The sequence below is a fragment of the Coregonus clupeaformis genome, chromosome 13 (assembly GCF_020615455.1).
Source record: "Coregonus clupeaformis isolate EN_2021a chromosome 13, ASM2061545v1, whole genome shotgun sequence".
NCBI lineage: Eukaryota > Metazoa > Chordata > Actinopteri > Salmoniformes > Salmonidae > Coregonus > Coregonus clupeaformis.
This window is the reverse complement of record NC_059204.1, coordinates 57,669,080-57,685,941: the sequence shown is the minus strand read 5'-3', so window position 1 is coordinate 57,685,941 and position 16,862 is coordinate 57,669,080. Positions and strand designations below refer to the sequence as shown.

Genomic DNA, 16,862 nt, shown 5'->3' with positions numbered 1-16,862 from the left:
TAAACATTTTGGGTGTCAGATCAAGTTAACTTCTACACATTACACTGTAATAAGACATCTTTCCATTCTATGCACATCCTACTGTGTGTGAAGGACTCACTGGTTCCAGGGCGGATGTCTGACATGTCAATCAAGGGCCCTGTGTTCTGGATGAGGGCGGGGTGGTGCAGCGACACGCCTGTGCAGAAGCTCTGTGGATTCACTGATTGGCTGAACTCGGTGTCCGTCACTGGGGCCGCTGCCTTGTCCTCACCTATTGGAGGCAGGGGATGAGGAAAAATATTATGACAGATGTTCAAAAATATCTGTGATACACAATTCATCTCCCTTGTCAGATGTTCTCCTCGTAGGCTGATTGTAAATCATACTCTATCAATACGTATTTAGAAACTTGAGAAAGATAGTTTTATTGGTTAGTTAGTGTACTGTAACTGCAGGCTATCTAATTGGACGATATTCTGTCTGATCAATCTGATTGGCTGCAGTGTGTCCATACTGACCTATCTGCTTGATCCCCTCCTTGTCCTCGATGAGCAGCTGGACACGGGGGATGTCGATGTGGAGCCGGGGGCCCTGTGGAGGACCCTTCACTGGGGTGTCCATGCTGCGATTGTTCTTACTGCTCAAAACACAAAACAAGACACACACTTAGACTGGATCCACTGTCACATCAGCAGTACTTACATACATATAGAACTGGGGTATATTGGTGATACTTTAACAGAGTTTATTCGGATATCCATCAAGATCCACTGGAATATGACACATGCATAACCACAGGCACCAATTAATCAAGTGTATTATCCTTACCTGATAAGCATCTCTGCAAGGCTCTTAGCATCTGTGAAGACAAACACAAATATCTTTATTAGATTATGATGGATCATCATGTGGATTAGGCAAATTATTTTGATCTGCTACGTTTAGTGCTTCTGGGTTACTAACTCGCCCCCACCAAGCGATTATGGCTCTCCCTCTCTGTTTCTCCCCTCCCTCCTCTTTCCTTCTCTTTCTCCTTCTTCCCTCTGTCTCTCACCTCTGAGTCGTTTCAGTCTCTTCTCCTTGCGTTTCTTGCGGATGATGAAGAGCAGGGCGACGCCCAGGGTGACCAGGATGACAGGAGAGCCTATGGAGAACAGCTTCTTCACATCGTCCCTGTCCTCCTGGGCTGAGTTTATAGGAGGGATGGTACCTGGGAGGGAGATAAGGGGTGAGAGGGACAGAGAGAGGGAGGGGAAGGGGTGAGCGGGACAGAGAGAGGGAGGGGAAGGGGTGAGAGGGACAGAGAGAGGGAGGGGAAGGGGTGAGCGGGACAGAGAGAGGGGAGGGGAAGGGGTGAGCGGGACAGAGAGAGGGAGGGGAAGGGGTGAGAGGGACAGAGAGAGGGAGGGAAGGGGTGAGAGGGACAGAGAGAGGGAGGGGAAGGGGTGAGAGGGACAGAGAGAGGGAGGGGAAGGGGTGAGAGGGACAGAGAGAGGGAGGGGAAGGGGTGAGAGGGACAGAGAGAGGGAGGGGAAGGGGTGAGAGGGACAGAGAGAGGGAGGGAAGGGGTGAGAGGGACAGAGAGAGGGAGGGGAAGGGGTGAGAGGGACAGAGAGAGGGAGGGGAAGGGGTGAGAGGGACAGAGAGAGGGAGGGGAAGGGGTGAGAGGGACAGAGAGAGGGAGGGGAAGGGGTGAGAGGGACAGAGAGAGGGAGGGGAAGGGGTGAGAGGGACAGAGAGAGGGAGGGGAAGGGGGTCAGAGGTAGATTAAAGGACTGCTTTTATTACTACATTCATGCTCACTCACATTATACTCCTCCCTCTCTCCCTTCCTTCCTCCCTCCCTCTCTCGTCCGTGGGTTTTGGCCTCTCTCCTTTCCTTCCTTCCTTCCTTCCTTCCTTCCTTCCTTCCTTCCTTCCTTCCTTCCTTCCTTCCTTCCTTCCTTCCTTCCTTCCTTCCTTCCTTCCTTCCTTCCTTTCTTCCTTTCTTCCTTCCTTCCTTCCTTCCTTCCTTCCTCTCCCTTCTCTTTGATGACTGTGAGTCGCTCTGAATAAGAGCGTTTGCTAAAATGTAATGTAAATGTCAAAGCAGGAAGTGAGAGCAAGTATCTAGTAGAAGCAGGAAGTGACTTACTGCCGTCATAGTCTGTGGTGGCGAACTGGGAGCTCTGGTTCCCACAGCCAGCGCTGTTACAGGCCTTCATCTTCAGTTCGTACCAGGTGGCCTCGCGTAGCTCGCTGAGGAAGAGCTGGGCCGTGGCATTGGCCTTCAGGCTCTGCCATGCCCACGTGCCCTTGGGCCGGAAGTCCAGCAGCAGAGCGGTGATGGGGCAGCCTCCGCTGGTCCAGCCCTGTAGGTTGAGCCCCGCATGGGTGGAGTTGATGTGGGTGAGCAAGGGCTGCTCCTTGTTGAACACAGGCTCTGCAGGGGAAGAGGAAAGACATGGGATAAACTGTCAGACTGGGAGTATTGAAGTTAGTGTGTTAGAGTGTTGATGTAGTTTATGTGCAACACATGATGTCAGGTAAAATAAGTAATGGCTTTTTAAAATTCCCCTCTTTCTGCTCTTTCCTCCTCTACCCACTCTCCCTCTTTCTCCTTCCCTCCGCCCTCGCGATCCTTCCTTTCCCTCACCTCGTCCGTGCGTCTTGGCCTCGATGATCTCAGAGATGCGTCCTGAGCCCACACTGTTTTTGGCTGCCAGTTTGACCTTGTACCAGGTGCCACAGCGCAGGTTGTCCAGCCTAAAGGAACGCTCACTGGAACTAATGAACACATCCCTCCACTCCTCCGTGTTGTCCACTGAGTACTGCAGGACGAAACCTGAGGACACACAGGGACAAACACCACAGATTTTATTAAGTGTTCATTTATCATCTGCCAAATACACAAAGACACAATTTAAATAACACTGTACATTTCTGTCAATTAAAGTATCCTCCCAGTTCCATATTACACAACCTGCCCATGCTCTATTGAGGCAAAATCAGGTCAGCTCTAACTGCTGTTACACCCTTTTACCACCAGGGGGATATAAAGGATTTAGCATACCCTCCATGATACATTCTGCTGCTATGAGTATGACAGACATTAGGAGCTAACAACAGTTTACTCCTTGACAGCAACAGAGAAAATCACAAAAATAGACAAAATGGTATATTGACATTATTTATATTTTTGGGAGACAGTGAGAAACAGCAGCTAAAGAACTCTCCTCAGACTGATCCTAATTCACTAAGGCCCAGGTGGAGGGGAGTGGAGTGCTGTACCTCTGATGGAGCTGCCTCCGTTGTCCCCAGGGATCCAGGCCAGGGTGATGGAAGAGGTGGAGGTGGTGGAGACTGTCAGACGGGGCTGGTCTGGAGGAACTGGACACACAGAGCGATCACACAGTTAGAGCCAATCAGCATAACAGAGACCAGGCACAAACAGCACAGACTTATAGTGAGCAGATAGAGAGACCAGAGAGGACCAGATAGAGAGACCAGAGAGGACCAGATAGAGAGACCAGAGGGACCAGATAGAGAGACCAGAGAGGACCAGATAGAGAGACCAGAGAGGACCAGATAGAGAGACCAGAGGGACCAGATAGAGAGACCAGAGGGACCAGATAGAGAGACCAGAGAGGACCAGATAGAGAGACCAGAGAGGGACCAGATAGAGAGACCAGAGAGGGACCAGATAGAGAGACCAGAGAGGGACCAGATAGAGAGACCAGAGAGGGACCAGATAGAGAGACCAGAGGGACCAGATAGAGAGACCAGAGAGGGACCAGATAGAGAGACCAGAGAGGGACCAGATAGAGAGACCAGAGGGACCAGATAGAGAGACCAGAGAGGGACCAGATAGAGAGACCAGAGGGACCAGATAAAGAGACCAGTGTGACCAGGTAGACAGACCAAATAGAGAGACCAGAGAGGACCAGATAGAGAGACCAGAGAGGACCAGATACAGAGATGAGAGGGACCAGATAGAGAGACCAGAGCGACTAGATAGAGAGACCAGAGAGGGACCAGATAGAGAGACCAGAGAGGGACCAGATAGAGAGACCAGAGAGGGACCAGATAGAGAGACCAGAGGGACCAGATACAGAGACCAGAGGGACCAGATACAGAGACCAGAGGGACCAGATGCAGAGACCAGAGGGACCAGATACAGAGACCAGAGGAACGACACACACACACAGTCAGAGGAACACAGAGAAGACAATCTGAGATAATCCCAAAAGGTCCTCAGATCTCTCCACACCCATACACACACATCAAACCAACGTATCCTAGCTCACCTTGCACCAGCAGGTTGACAATGATGGTGTCAAAGCCCAGCGTATTGGTGGCCGTGCACGTGTAGTACCCAGAATCCTCAGCTTTGACGGAACGCAGCACCAGAGTACCGTTGGACAGGATCTGACGCTGTCCGTCCACAGTCACAGGGATTGTCGAGTCCTCACTGATACACACACATAGACGATCACAGTTAGACTTACCATATTACACCAACCTTACACTGGTATGGTAGACTTAACCCTGACCAAATCTAGCATTGGCATCAAGTCTACATTTCCAACTTTGCTTTCATTGAGTTGGGAGAGTTCTGACCTGTCTTTGGTCCATTTGAAGGTTGGGGTGGGTTCTCCCACTGAGCTGCAGGGCAGACGGATCTCCTTCATCCAGGGAGTGGTCACCGTGCCCCCGAATGACAGGATCTTAGCTGGGGCTGCAGACACAGGGCAGGGTACACAGCTTAAACTGGGTATCTCTCACACACTAAATGTGCACACACACACACACACACACACACACACACTTAGGCACCCAGACAAACACTTCCCTCACAGTCTAACTTCCCTGCTCTATTTTCTGATGTAAGCGTTTGTCTCTAGTGTTTGCTGAGTGATCTTGGTATTGAGTAGGTTAGCCTGGAGGGTAGCCTTTTACCCGCTGTTATGATAGCAGAGCGCTGGTGTTCCCCCCCACCCCCCATTCCTCCTCCCAGCCTTCCGTCTATGCTCCATAGATTCTCCTCTGTATTGATTCCCCCCCCCACCCCCACCCTTAAGGGCCAGTTTACTGGGTAGGCCCTGTTCATCACCACATAATTAACAACAGTGTTTCCTGCTACACCGCCAGCCCTCAATCAATACTACAGCTGTCAGTCAATAGGACAGAGAGAGAGAGAGAGAGAGAGAGAGAGAGAGAGAGAGAGAGAGAGAGAGAGAGAGAGAGAGAGAGAGAGAGAGAGAGAGAGAGAGAGAGAGAGAGAGAGAGAGAGAGAGACAGAGACAGAGACAGAGACAGAGACGGAGACGGAGATAGAGAGGAAGAGAATGGGAGAGAGTGTGAGATAGGGAGAGAGAAGAGAGAAAGAAAGAGAAGAGAAGATAGCGAGAGAGAAGAAAGGTAGAGGGCGAGACAGATGAAATCCCTCTGTGTATTTCTGCAATACTTATTCCTCTTTTTTTGTTCTCTTTTTTAATAACCTTTAGAAAAATCCCTCCATCCCCCCTCCATCCCCTTCTCCCTTACCTTTCCCAGCAGGCTCCACGGTGACCTTTTCGCTGATATTGCCGCGGCCAGCGGTTGTCACAGCGGCAGCCCAGATGAGGTACTGTTTACCGCGGGTCAGATGGGTGATCCTGTAGAACAACATCTCTGGGTTGGCCTCATACTCACTGGGAGCCTAGGGGAGAGAGATAGTGGTTAGATTATTAACACTATATGATACCATGGTACAGTAGCACTCTGGAGGGGCAGCTTGGCATCTATGGTCTAATGGCATGAGGGAAAGCTCAGATGGCTTGGAAGACGGTTAGAACTAAGGAGTACAACTCATGCATGTATGTAGGCACATACACACACACATGCACAACCTCCCTCATCTGTTCATCACTCAACACCCATCTTCACCTCTTTTTCCATTTGCCTCATTTACCTTTTTCTCTCTTTCTCTCTCCCTCCCTATCTCAGCTTCTACCCAGGCTTGCTGCAGAGCAGGGTGGGTATGATAGACGGATAGAGAGAAGAAGGGAGGGGAGGAGGGAGGGAGAAGGGGTGAATGTGGGGTGAGTAACAGGAACATTAGAACATTCCTCCAGCGTGGAGGCAGCAGTGTAGTGGTGATCCAGAGAGAGAATGAAAAAAGGAACTAAAGCACTTTCATCTCAGTGTGGCTGATACCCTCCTCTGCTCCTCCCCCTCTCCCTCCTCTGCTCCTCCCCCTCTCCCTCCCTCTCCCTCTCTCTCCCTCCCTCTCTCCCTCCTCCATGCTCATTCACATGGTACTCGTGCAGCGAGAGAGAGAGAGAGCGAGAGAGAGGGTGAGGATTTGTGAATGATAAGAAAGTGGGATTCTTCCATGATAGCAGGATTTTAATGGATTGTGTGTGTGTGTGTGTGTGTGTGTGTGTGGTCTGAATGTGTGCCAGAAAATGTATATGTGTATGTGTGTGTGAGAGAGAGAATAGTGTGGATGTGTGAAATCTGCATAGCTAGTGCAGGCCTGTGTGTGAGAGCTCCTGATGCTGCAGTGTGCATGTGTGAGCTTGTTCTCTGCTTCATTTGCATATCTACGTCTCATCACGTTGCCAAGACAACCTCATCTGTTCATCTGGGAGGGCAGGAAATAAAGCGACAGAGCAAACACAGTGAGAGACACACACACACACACACACACACACACACACATACACACATACACACACACACATTGAGTGATGGTTACTAATGAATTATCCATCAAGTGCTATATCATGCATTCACATCATGTTTTGTCTTTAGGGCCTTAATTATCTGCCTCTCCAATACCTGTCACTGCGCCTCCCCCATCCCACACTCTCAGTGGTACTTACCGGCTGTCCGGAGCCTGGGCTGGAGCAGTAGATGGTGTACTTGCGGATGACACCATTGGGTTTATGGGGGGGTAGCCAGGACACAACCACACTGCTGGGAGATGAGGGCACGGCTTTGATACCAGCTGGAGGACCTGGGACTGGAGAAGATACACAACACATAGACAGGTCAGCAGGGCTGTGTGTGTGTGTGTGTGTGTGTGTGTGTGTGTGTGTGTGTGTGTGTGTGTGTGTGTGTGTGTGTGACTGGGTACTAAAGCCATGTTCAAGTAAACACGGGTGTCTGCGGGTGTGCGGGCGTTTCCATGCGTGTGTGGGTTTTAAAAGGATACTTCGTGATTTTGTGGATACCATTTGTATGTCTCTGCGTGCAGTTTGAAGGAAGTTGCTAACTAGCGCTAGCGCAATTACTAACTAGCGTTAGCGCAATGACTTCCAGTCATTGTGCTAACGCTAGTTAGGATTGGTTCGCAAAATTACCTCTAACTTCCTTCATATTGGACACAGAGACATAAAAATGGTATCCACAAGTTCATCTGACTCATCTGACTCCAAAATCCCCAAACTATCCCTTTAAAGCTGTGTTAAAGTGAGCAGGGTTGTTTGCAGATTGCCAGTCTTATCCTGTGCTGTAAGCCGCTCTGAGAGGACTTGGAGGTCTGCTGGGGATGGGCTGGGCCAGATCAGGGTCACCGGTGACATATGTTCACTCAGACACTGGTCAGCGGTTTTGCTCTGCTCTGCTCCATCTGCTGTGCTCTGGCCTGCCATGACACCCTGCAGTCTAACTCTCTAACCCCTAAACAGATTAACACACACATCAGTCTGATCCTCCACTCACTGCATGGCCACTTGACTGGCTCACAGATGCTTAAAGAGCCTTAACACACATAAAGCCTCAATATGCTCCTACTGTCCACACATATTGTACACAGGACATTATTCTAAGAATACAGCCCACTTCATCAGATAGAAAGACGTGGGTCTCCCTGGGTTACAAGGGACAGGGTTCAAATGAATACTGCGAGGCTCGACTACACTAGACCTTCCTCCATGTACTGTACCGTACATTAGGACGTAGAGCACACAGATTAATAAGGACACATCCAACCCTAGATAGAGATCAGTAGCATTCTGTGGCCTGTTGCACTTGACCCTGCTGGATCCTTTATGGATCATAGTGAGGAGGGAGGACTGTTAGAGAGATCCAGGGCCCCCTCTCTGTCTCACTCAGGGCAGCCTGCTCCCCCCAGTAATCCTGCTCTGTCTCGCTGGGCCCCCTCCATCCCCTGGGGCTCCATCTCAACCTGCACATAATGGCAGGAACGACACCAGGGACATGAGATGGGAGGCGAGAAAGGGAGGAGAGGGAGGGAAGGAGGGAGGGAGGGAGGGAATGGTTAGGGACAACCCCAAGGGGAGATAATATAGGGGGAGAGGGTGTTTATAGGAGAAAATAATCATTACCATAACTGGGCCTCCATGTCAGAATGTGTAGGTAAGCTCCATCTGCTTCTCAAAATCTGCACGTGCCCAGTCCAGACTGTCTGATCCACTGTCAGAACAATCCAATGATAAGGAGTCATATACAGTACAGTAACCTACAGTACACTACTGCTGTCTGAACAATTACTTCTAACCATGACCATAACCATGACTACGCAGCCCAACCACAGCTATCATAACCCTTCAGAGAGAGGGACAACCACAGCCTCCCAAAGAGCCTCAAATACCAGGGACCAGCAGAGAAGGACATGTGGCACAGTAGGGCTAACATACATGAAGTCTAATGCACCACCAAGACTAATACAGCGGGGGTTACTGTAATGTAAGATGTTATACAAAGAGCTAACAAAGCATTTAGCAAAGCAGGGCATTGAGGAGTACACCACATCAGTCACTGGCTTCATCAATAAGTGCATCAATGACGTCGTCCCCACAGTGACCGTACGTACATACCCGAACCAGAAACCATGGATTACAGGCAAAATCCACACTGAGCTAAGGGGTAGAGCTGCCACTTTCAAGGAGAGGGACTCTAACTCGGACACTTATAACAGGCAAAGCATCAATACAGGACTAAGATTGAATCGTACTACACCGGCTCCGACGCTTGTCGGATGTGGCAGAACCTGCAAACTATTATAGACTACAAAGGGAAGCACAGCCGCGAGCTGCCCAGTGACATGAGCCTACCAGACGAGCTAAATTACTTCTATGCTCGCTTAGAGGCAAGCAACACTGAAGCATGCATGAGAGCATCAGCTGTTCTGGACGACTGTGTGATCACGCACTCCGTAGCCGATGTGAGTAAGACCTTTAAACAGGTCAACATTCACAAGGCCGCAGGGCCAGACGGATTACCAGGACGTGTACTCCGAGTATGCGCTGACCAACTGGCAAGTGTCTTCACTGACATTTTCAACCTGTCCCTGACTGAGTCTGTAATACCAACATGTTTCAAGCAGACCACCATAGTCCCTGTGCCCAAGAACACTAAGGTAACTACCTAAATGACTACAGACCCATAGCACTCACGTCTGTAGCCATGAAGGGCTTTGAAAGGCTGGTAATGGCTCACATCAACACCATTATCCCAGAAACCCTAGACCCACTCCAATTTGCATACCACCCAAACAGATCCACAGATGATGCAATCTCTATTGCACTCCACACTGCCCTTTCCCACCTGGACAAAGGGAACACCTACGTGAGAATGCTATTCATTGACTACAGCTCAGCGTTCACCACCATTGTGCCCTCAAAGCTCATCACTAAGCTAAGGACCCTGGGACTAAACACCTCCCTCTGCAACTGGATCCTGGACTTCCTGACGGGCCGCCCCCAGGTGGTAAGGGTAGGTAACAACACATCTGCCACGCTGATCCTCAACACGGGGGCCCCTCAGGGGTGCGTGCTCAGTCCCCTCCTGTACTCCCTGTTCATCCATGACTGCATGGCTAGGCACGACTCCAACACCATCATTAAATTTGCCAGGATAACAACCTCTCCCTCGACGTGATCAAGACAAAGGAGATGATTGTGGACTACAGGAAAAGGAGGGCCGAGCACGCCCCCATTCATCGACAGGGCTGTAGTGGAGTAGGTTGAGAGTTTCAAGTTCCTTGGTGTCCACATCACCAACAAACTATCATGGTCCAAACACACCAAGACAGTCGTGAGGAGGGCACAACAAAGCCTATTCCCCCTCAGGAGCCTGAAAAGATTTGGCATGGGTCCTCAGATCGTCAAAAAGTTCTACAGCTGCACCATCGAGAGCATCATGACTGGTTGCATCACTGCCTGGTATGGCAACTGCTCGGCCTCCGACCGCAAGGCACTACAGAGGGTAGTGTGTACGGCCCAGTACATTACTGGGGCCAAGCTTCCTGCCATCCAGGACCTCTATACCAGGCGGTGTCAGAGGAAGGCCCTAAAAATTGTCAAAGACTCCAGCCACCCTAGTCATAGACTGTTCTCTCTGCTACCGCACAGCGAGCGGTACCGGAGCGCCAAGTCTAGGTCCAAAAGGCTTCTTAACAGCTTCTACCCCCAAGCCATAAGACTCCTGAACAGCTAATCAAATGGCTATCCGTACTATTTGCATTGTCCCCCCCACCCCCATTTTACGCTGCTGCTACTCTGTTTATTATCTATGCATAGTCACTTTAACTCTACCTACATGTACATATTACGTAAATTACCTCGACTAACCTGTGCCCCCACATTGACTCTGTACCGGTACCCCCTGTATATAGCCTGTTATTTTACTGCTGCTCTTTAATTATTTGTTATTTATTTGTATTTGTTATTTTATTTTTGACTGATCTATTTTTGACTTAACACTTATTTTTCTTAGAACTGCATTGTTGATTAAGGGCTTGTAAGTAAGCATTTCACTGTAAGGTCTACACCTGTTGTATTCGGTGCATGTGGCAAATAACATTTGATTTGATTTGATTTGAAACACAGAAGGGCTAACCTTTTCTTTTTCTCCATTCATCCTCCCATTTCTTTTTTCTTTTCATCTTTTGTCTCTCGCTCCCTCACCCGGACAGACCCAGCTGTGCCACGTCTCCCTCACTCCCTCCTTCTCTCCTTTCTCTCTCCACTCCCCTTCTCCTTCTGTTTAGGGGAGTGAACGAGACATGGATTGGCCTGTAATCCCGCCTCCAATGGTATAAACACTAAATTAATTATCTCTAATCCAGGAGGAGTTAATCCCTGGTCCTGGCTGCCTGGCTGATTGGCTGCTTGTGTCCAAAGGACTGTGGGCTGCAGGTCTAGGTGCTTGGGAGCAGTCCCCCTCCTCACCCACATTTTGCTTCTCCCTTACCCCTCCTCTTCTATCCCCCTATCTCTAGTCTTGAGCACTCAGCCATGGGCCCAAAGCCTCTTGATTCTCATTAGCACTGGTAATGGGGCCTCACTACACAAATTAACTTTAGTCATGGGTTTGAGATACACCCTGACACCCTCCTCTACACCCCCCCCCTCCTCTCTTCCAAGCAGTGAGCATCTCAGTGGGACTGTGTTTCCATATGTCTGTGGTGTATTTCAGGTTTAAAAAGGCTTCTGAATATTTGATTTTCCCTTACAAAAAAATGTATCAACTCAATTATAATCCAAATAACAATTCAAATTTACTGTTGCTGCAGGATTATTTTCCTGCTGTGGCAAACTGGCTCAAATTAAGATCTTACATCTGTATGGGTTAAAGTCAGGGGGAGTATATGTACTGTATACGTGTGTGTTGATTTCTGTGTGTGTGTGTGTGTGTCCACGCAAGTGCGCATGTGTGTGTGTACTCACGGTCCTCGCGGGTTTGGATGTACAGGACATTGCTCCTGACCCCGTCCCCAGCCTGTGTGTAGGCCAGCACCTGGACACTGTAGTTAGTAAACTTCTCCAGCCCTCTCAGCTCCACCTGCTCACGAGTTGTAGTGATGTTCTGCATCTCTCCCCATTCTGACAGAGAGAGGGAGAGGGAGGGTGAGAGAGAGAAGAGAGACAGAAAGTGCACAAATTGGGAGGAAAATACAGGTTAGGGCCAAGGGGGGAAAGGTAAACACACTGTGACGTCACGAGAGGCTACACAGCTTTCAGCGGGATTGCTCAAGTAGTGCCAGGAGACAAGGTTCAAACAAAACAAGGATTTTATTATAGGTCTTGGGAAATTAACGAAAATATAACCAAATTCTGTTCTCTTGTGGCTCTTTAAGGGTTAACAGTTCAGGGATGTCTCTTCCACATCCAAAATCATAATTCTCACTCGCTCAGATAACTTTTCCCCAGCCTTACTGTAGTCCACGTTGCAGCTAGTGGCCAACCCAGCAAAAAGTCCTTCCAAATGTCTCTCACGTATTTCCACAGGTGCATATATCCAAAGGTGAGTATTTCCCAAAGGTAAGTATCTCCAAATCCTTATATTCCTCATGGAAGTGGACGTGCAGCACTCTTGTCCTCCAGAGAGCCCAGGTTGGAGACTGTGTCTCTTCCCTTCCCAAACCTTCAGCTCATCAGCTCCTCATTTGTTTCAGCTGCGTGGGAAGATTGGCCATAGAGGGGTGGAGTTCCCGACCATACCAGCAGATGGAGCCATAGCTGTCTGGGTTTGCAGCCACCTCAGGGGGATGTAACGTCCCTCCAGGACACAGCCTCTCGTGACATCACACATCCCCCCTCCTCGGGACCGACGTCCTCGTCGGGGTAAAGGCAGCGAAGAAGGCATCACGCCGGGAGAGGGCGTCCGCATTGCCGTGGTGCTTGCCAGACTGCTCTCTCTTCAACTCCTCCAACTCTAGGACCAGGGACTCAGCCTCCTGTTGTCTCTCCTTGAGTTTCTTACTGAACGCATCAGCCTTGGTTTTAGCAGAGTTTAGCTTCTGTTGAGCAGCTTTCAGTTCCTTCTCTCTCTCTGCCTCCGCATTCTTCATCTTGTTCTCCAACACCTTGTACTTCTCCTCTGCCTTCTTCTGGACCTCCTTACTACTGCGCAGTGTCTCCTCACACTCCTCGATGGTCCTGCGCAGCCTCTCCAGCTCCTCCTGTTGCTTAGGGAAGGAGCTCTGTTGGAGTTTAGCCTGGAGGATATCTAACTCTTCTGTCTTCATGTCTAACTGTTGCTTTAACAAACGATACCTCTCAGCGGTCCCCTTCAGACCAGACAGTTCTTTGTCCAGATTCTGTAGCTCCATCTCTGTGTCGGTCTGGGCACCTGCCATCCCTATCAGAGCCCGGGCGGGAGTGAGTAACTCGGAGGATTGCACCGGAGCCTTCCCAGGATGAGTCTTGCCTCTCCGTTTCCGAGGTACTCGGGTTATCCTCTCCTGAGACTCTCTCCAGAGTGGGTAAAAGGCTGGGCAGTCTCGTCCAATTAGGACAGGGACGGGGAGGGAATCAACCACCCCCCGCCGTCGTGTGTATGGTTCCCCGTGTGCTGGTCATTGTAAGTTCAGTAATGGGGTATTCTCTGGTGTCCCCATGGACACAGGAAACTGGGAGGACTTTCCCCGGGGTCAGACACGTTGGGCCCACCAAATCCTTACGCACCAGGGTGGCCCGGCTACCAGAATCCAGTAAGGCCTCCACATCATGGTGATTCACAGTTACCGGGCAGGTGGGGGGGTCGATCTGGGCCGCCATCTACGACTCCCAAGAGCGAGGCAAAACGGTGTGTGGGTGCTGAGCTGGAGGACTCCGCAGTGGGCATAGGTTCATCGGCTGGTTTCCCACACTGCCAGGAGATATGTCCCATCTCCCCACACCGGTAACACTGTCGAGTTTCCCCCTCCTGGTGTACTCTTCTTGGACCCGCCTGGTTTCTGGCTCCCCCTGGAGCCGGGATAAGTCCTGACGTGGCTGGGTTCGAGACCTTGGGGTCCTTTGGACGGGTTCTTCCCATTTGTGGTGGGGCCGCCCTCCTGGGGTCTTTTCGGGAAGCATTCAGCATCTCCGCTGTGGCCTGGTACTTTTCCACAGCTTCCACGGTCAGATCAGCCGTGGTCAAGGCCTGTTGACTGATGAACCGTTTGGCCTCATAAGGCAGGGCGCGTAGGTAACGATCCACCACAACGGCCTCCACCACCGCCGCTGCTGTATTCCTCTGCGGATCCAGCCATTTCCTTGCGATTCGGACAAGTTCATGCATCTGCGCCCGAGGAGGTTGGTCTGGTTGGAAGGTCCAGCTGTGAAAGCGCTGGGCCATACCAAACTTTGTGAGTCCATATCTGCTGAGGATCTCAGACTTCAGGGCATCATAGTCAGTAACCTGGTCAGGGCCCAGGTCCCGGACAGCATTCAGCGATTCCCCGGTTAGAAAGGGGGCTAACAGACCAACCCACTGTTGCTTGGGCCAGGCTTCCCTAGTGGCCGTGGCCTCAAATGCATGCAGGTATGCCTCAATGTCATCGGTAGCTCCCATCTTAGATATAAAGTCACTTGCCTTTATTGGGCGGGTATTTTGGACCACCCTCTGTCTCTGCAACTGCAATTCCTCTGCCTTCAGAAGGTTGGCTTTCTTTTGCTCCTCCAAGAGAGCCACGTTTGCTTGCATCTGGGCTTGCTGGCCAGCAACAAGGGCTTTCAATATGTCCTCCATTTCAGTCGGCGGGGAGCCTACGGCCAACTTGGAAAACTGGGTGATCAAACCTTCGGTATCCTCCTCTGACATGCACTATTAACGCTTGAGCGTGCCTGTATTCTCCACCATCTGTGACGTCACGAGAGGCTACACAGCTTTCAGCGGGATTGCTCAAGTAGTGCCAGGAGACAAGGTTCAAACAAAACAAGGATTTTATTATAGGTCTTGGGAAATTAACGAAAATATAACCAAATTCTGTTCTCTTGTGGCTCTTTAAGGGTTAACAGTTCAGGGATGTCTCTTCCACATCCAAAATCATAATTCTCACTCGCTCAGATAACTTTTCCCCAGCCTTACTGTATTCCACGTTGCAGCTAGTGGCCAACCCAGCAAAAAGTCCTTCCAAATGTCTCTCACGTATTTCCACAGGTGCATATATCCAAAGGTGAGTATTTCCCAAAGGTAAGTATCTCCAAATCCTTATATTCCTCATGGAAGTGGACGTGCAGCACTCTTGTCCTCCAGAGAGCCCAGGTTGGAGACTGTGTCTCTTCCCTTCCCAAACCTTCAGCTCATCAGCTCCTCATTTGTTTCAGCTGCGTGGGAAGATTGGCCATAGAGGGGTGGAGTTCCCGACCATACCAGCAGATGGAGCCATAGCTGTCTGGGTTTGCAGCCACCTCAGGGGGATGTAACGTCCCTCCAGGACACAGCCTCTCGTGACATCACAACACACATATTAAATTATATATTTTTTCAATTCAAGGTAAATCAAAGACAGATAGGGAATGGGGTGTGTGAAGGGTTAGGAGACAGATGAGGAGAGGGGTGTGAGTTAAGGGTTAGCACACACAGACAGACAGACAGGTGTGGAGAAGGGCAGGCTAGGGCACAGTTAGGGAGTTTGTTACCGGTTCAGACACACACACACACACGTCAGATGTCAGACAGACAGACAGACAGGTGGGGCCATGGGTTTGGGGTTTAGTTAGAATGATAGTTGTGATAATTACTCTGCATCGACCCCTGTGCCTGGCCCCCACAGCACCCACCTCCGTCGGGGAAGAGGGACCAGAACACCACGCGGTAGCCCTTCAGCACGCCATGCAGCGTCAGACGCGGGGGCTCCGCCCATGTGATCACTGCCTCGTCTGAAGTCACCGAGATGGCCCGCACGTTCTGGGGCGGCTGGCTGGGCACTAGGGGTAGGAGAAAGGTCATAGGTTAACATCACAGAGGGCCATAGTGTATGTCATTGAACACAGGTTTCTCTGACTAATAGGACAGAAATAATTGTAATAAACTGCAAAAAATACTATTTATTCCAATCTTCAATTTTCAATCACTGCAATGGGGAGAGAAACAGAGAGGTAGAAAGTGAGGGATGGCAGAGAGAGAGAGAGCAAGGGAAGGGCAGGTATAAGGGAGAAGGGAAAGAGCGATACGCAGTAGCCTGTAACAGGGCAGACTGGACTATTAAGGGTTAACATGAAGGAAAGGGTGATGTTGATGAGATGCAGAGGGAGGATAAAAAGCAGAAGTGTGTGGACAGAGGACAATGTGTCCAGCTGTGTGATAATTGCAGCTGTAGAAACAGTAGCAGCAGACAGACAGACAGACAGTGTGTTGTAGTTACCATCACTACTAACTATTATCATAATCAGGATCTACATCTATCTCTATCATTAAGGCTGTACACACAGGGGGAGAGGAAGGGACTAAGATGTTGTCTGTCTGATGTAAAGATTAAAAAAGAGAGTAGTGAGAGAAGGAGAAAAGGGTATTCCCCAATGAAAGCAAGGGGAGAGAGATTCAGGAGAAAAACTGAATGATAAAAAAAAGGAATGGTGTGAATTGAGAGAGAGTGGGCGGGCATATTCATAGAGTAATGGGGTCTCTCTCTCTAAGTTTAATGAGGGAGCTAATTAAAACTGGAGAGTGATGGGGGATGTGCTGCATGTTCATTTCCTCCATTTTGTCTCAGAGACTGTGTGTGTGAGAGTGTGTTTGCACAACTGAATCAATGCGTGGTGCATCTCTATTCTTACATTGGACTCTATTTTCTATTCCTGTTAAACAAATCCACCTGTTCTGCAATGAGGATGACACACAGCTTTATCTACCAATCAGACCCAATGACCAAGCTAGCGTAGCTACCCTTCACATGTGTCTGTTATGTATGGTACGACGTGCTGTACGTCGTACTGTACGTTGTTATGGTTTACGACAGTGTGCTGCGTTACGGATGAATGGGTTGTCAGAATGCGTGGCACATGTCATTAAACGACAGAGTGATGTTCAATGTGAAACTGTGCAGATGTCCGTTCTTTTACAACTAGGCTAGATATAACATTGGCGACGAAGATGGCTGAATTCAGTTTACCACCGCCAGCACCATTCCTCGCCGTGCCTGGCGAACCTCCAGTCCCGTGGAATAACTGGCTTGATAG

General features: G+C 49.9%; 1 protein-coding gene across 5 annotated transcripts in view; it reads right to left on the bottom strand.

The window, feature by feature from the left end:
• Positions 1-16,862, bottom strand: part of LOC121579981 (Down syndrome cell adhesion molecule-like protein 1 homolog) — a 91,088-nt gene that overhangs the window by 4,299 nt on the left and 69,927 nt on the right. The window contains exons 18-31 of one of the 5 annotated variants that reach the window (XM_041895022.2): positions 15,426-15,611; positions 11,643-11,798; positions 6,831-6,970; positions 5,915-5,965; positions 5,509-5,662; positions 4,582-4,699; positions 4,269-4,432; positions 3,253-3,351; positions 2,618-2,806; positions 2,117-2,404; positions 1,037-1,192; positions 811-841; positions 501-622; positions 101-253 (exon numbers count right to left, since the gene is read on the bottom strand). In XM_041895022.2, coding sequence (XP_041750956.2) covers positions 101-253; positions 501-622; positions 811-841; positions 1,037-1,192; positions 2,117-2,404; positions 2,618-2,806; positions 3,253-3,351; positions 4,269-4,432; positions 4,582-4,699; positions 5,509-5,662; positions 5,915-5,965; positions 6,831-6,970; positions 11,643-11,798; positions 15,426-15,611 — 2,007 coding nt within the window. The remainder of the gene's footprint in view (positions 1-100; positions 254-500; positions 623-810; positions 842-1,036; positions 1,193-2,116; positions 2,405-2,617; positions 2,807-3,252; positions 3,352-4,268; positions 4,433-4,581; positions 4,700-5,508; positions 5,663-5,914; positions 5,966-6,830; positions 6,971-11,642; positions 11,799-15,425; positions 15,612-16,862) is intronic. The other 4 variants (XM_041895023.2, XM_041895024.2, XM_041895025.2 and 1 more) reach the window with 4 other exon arrangements.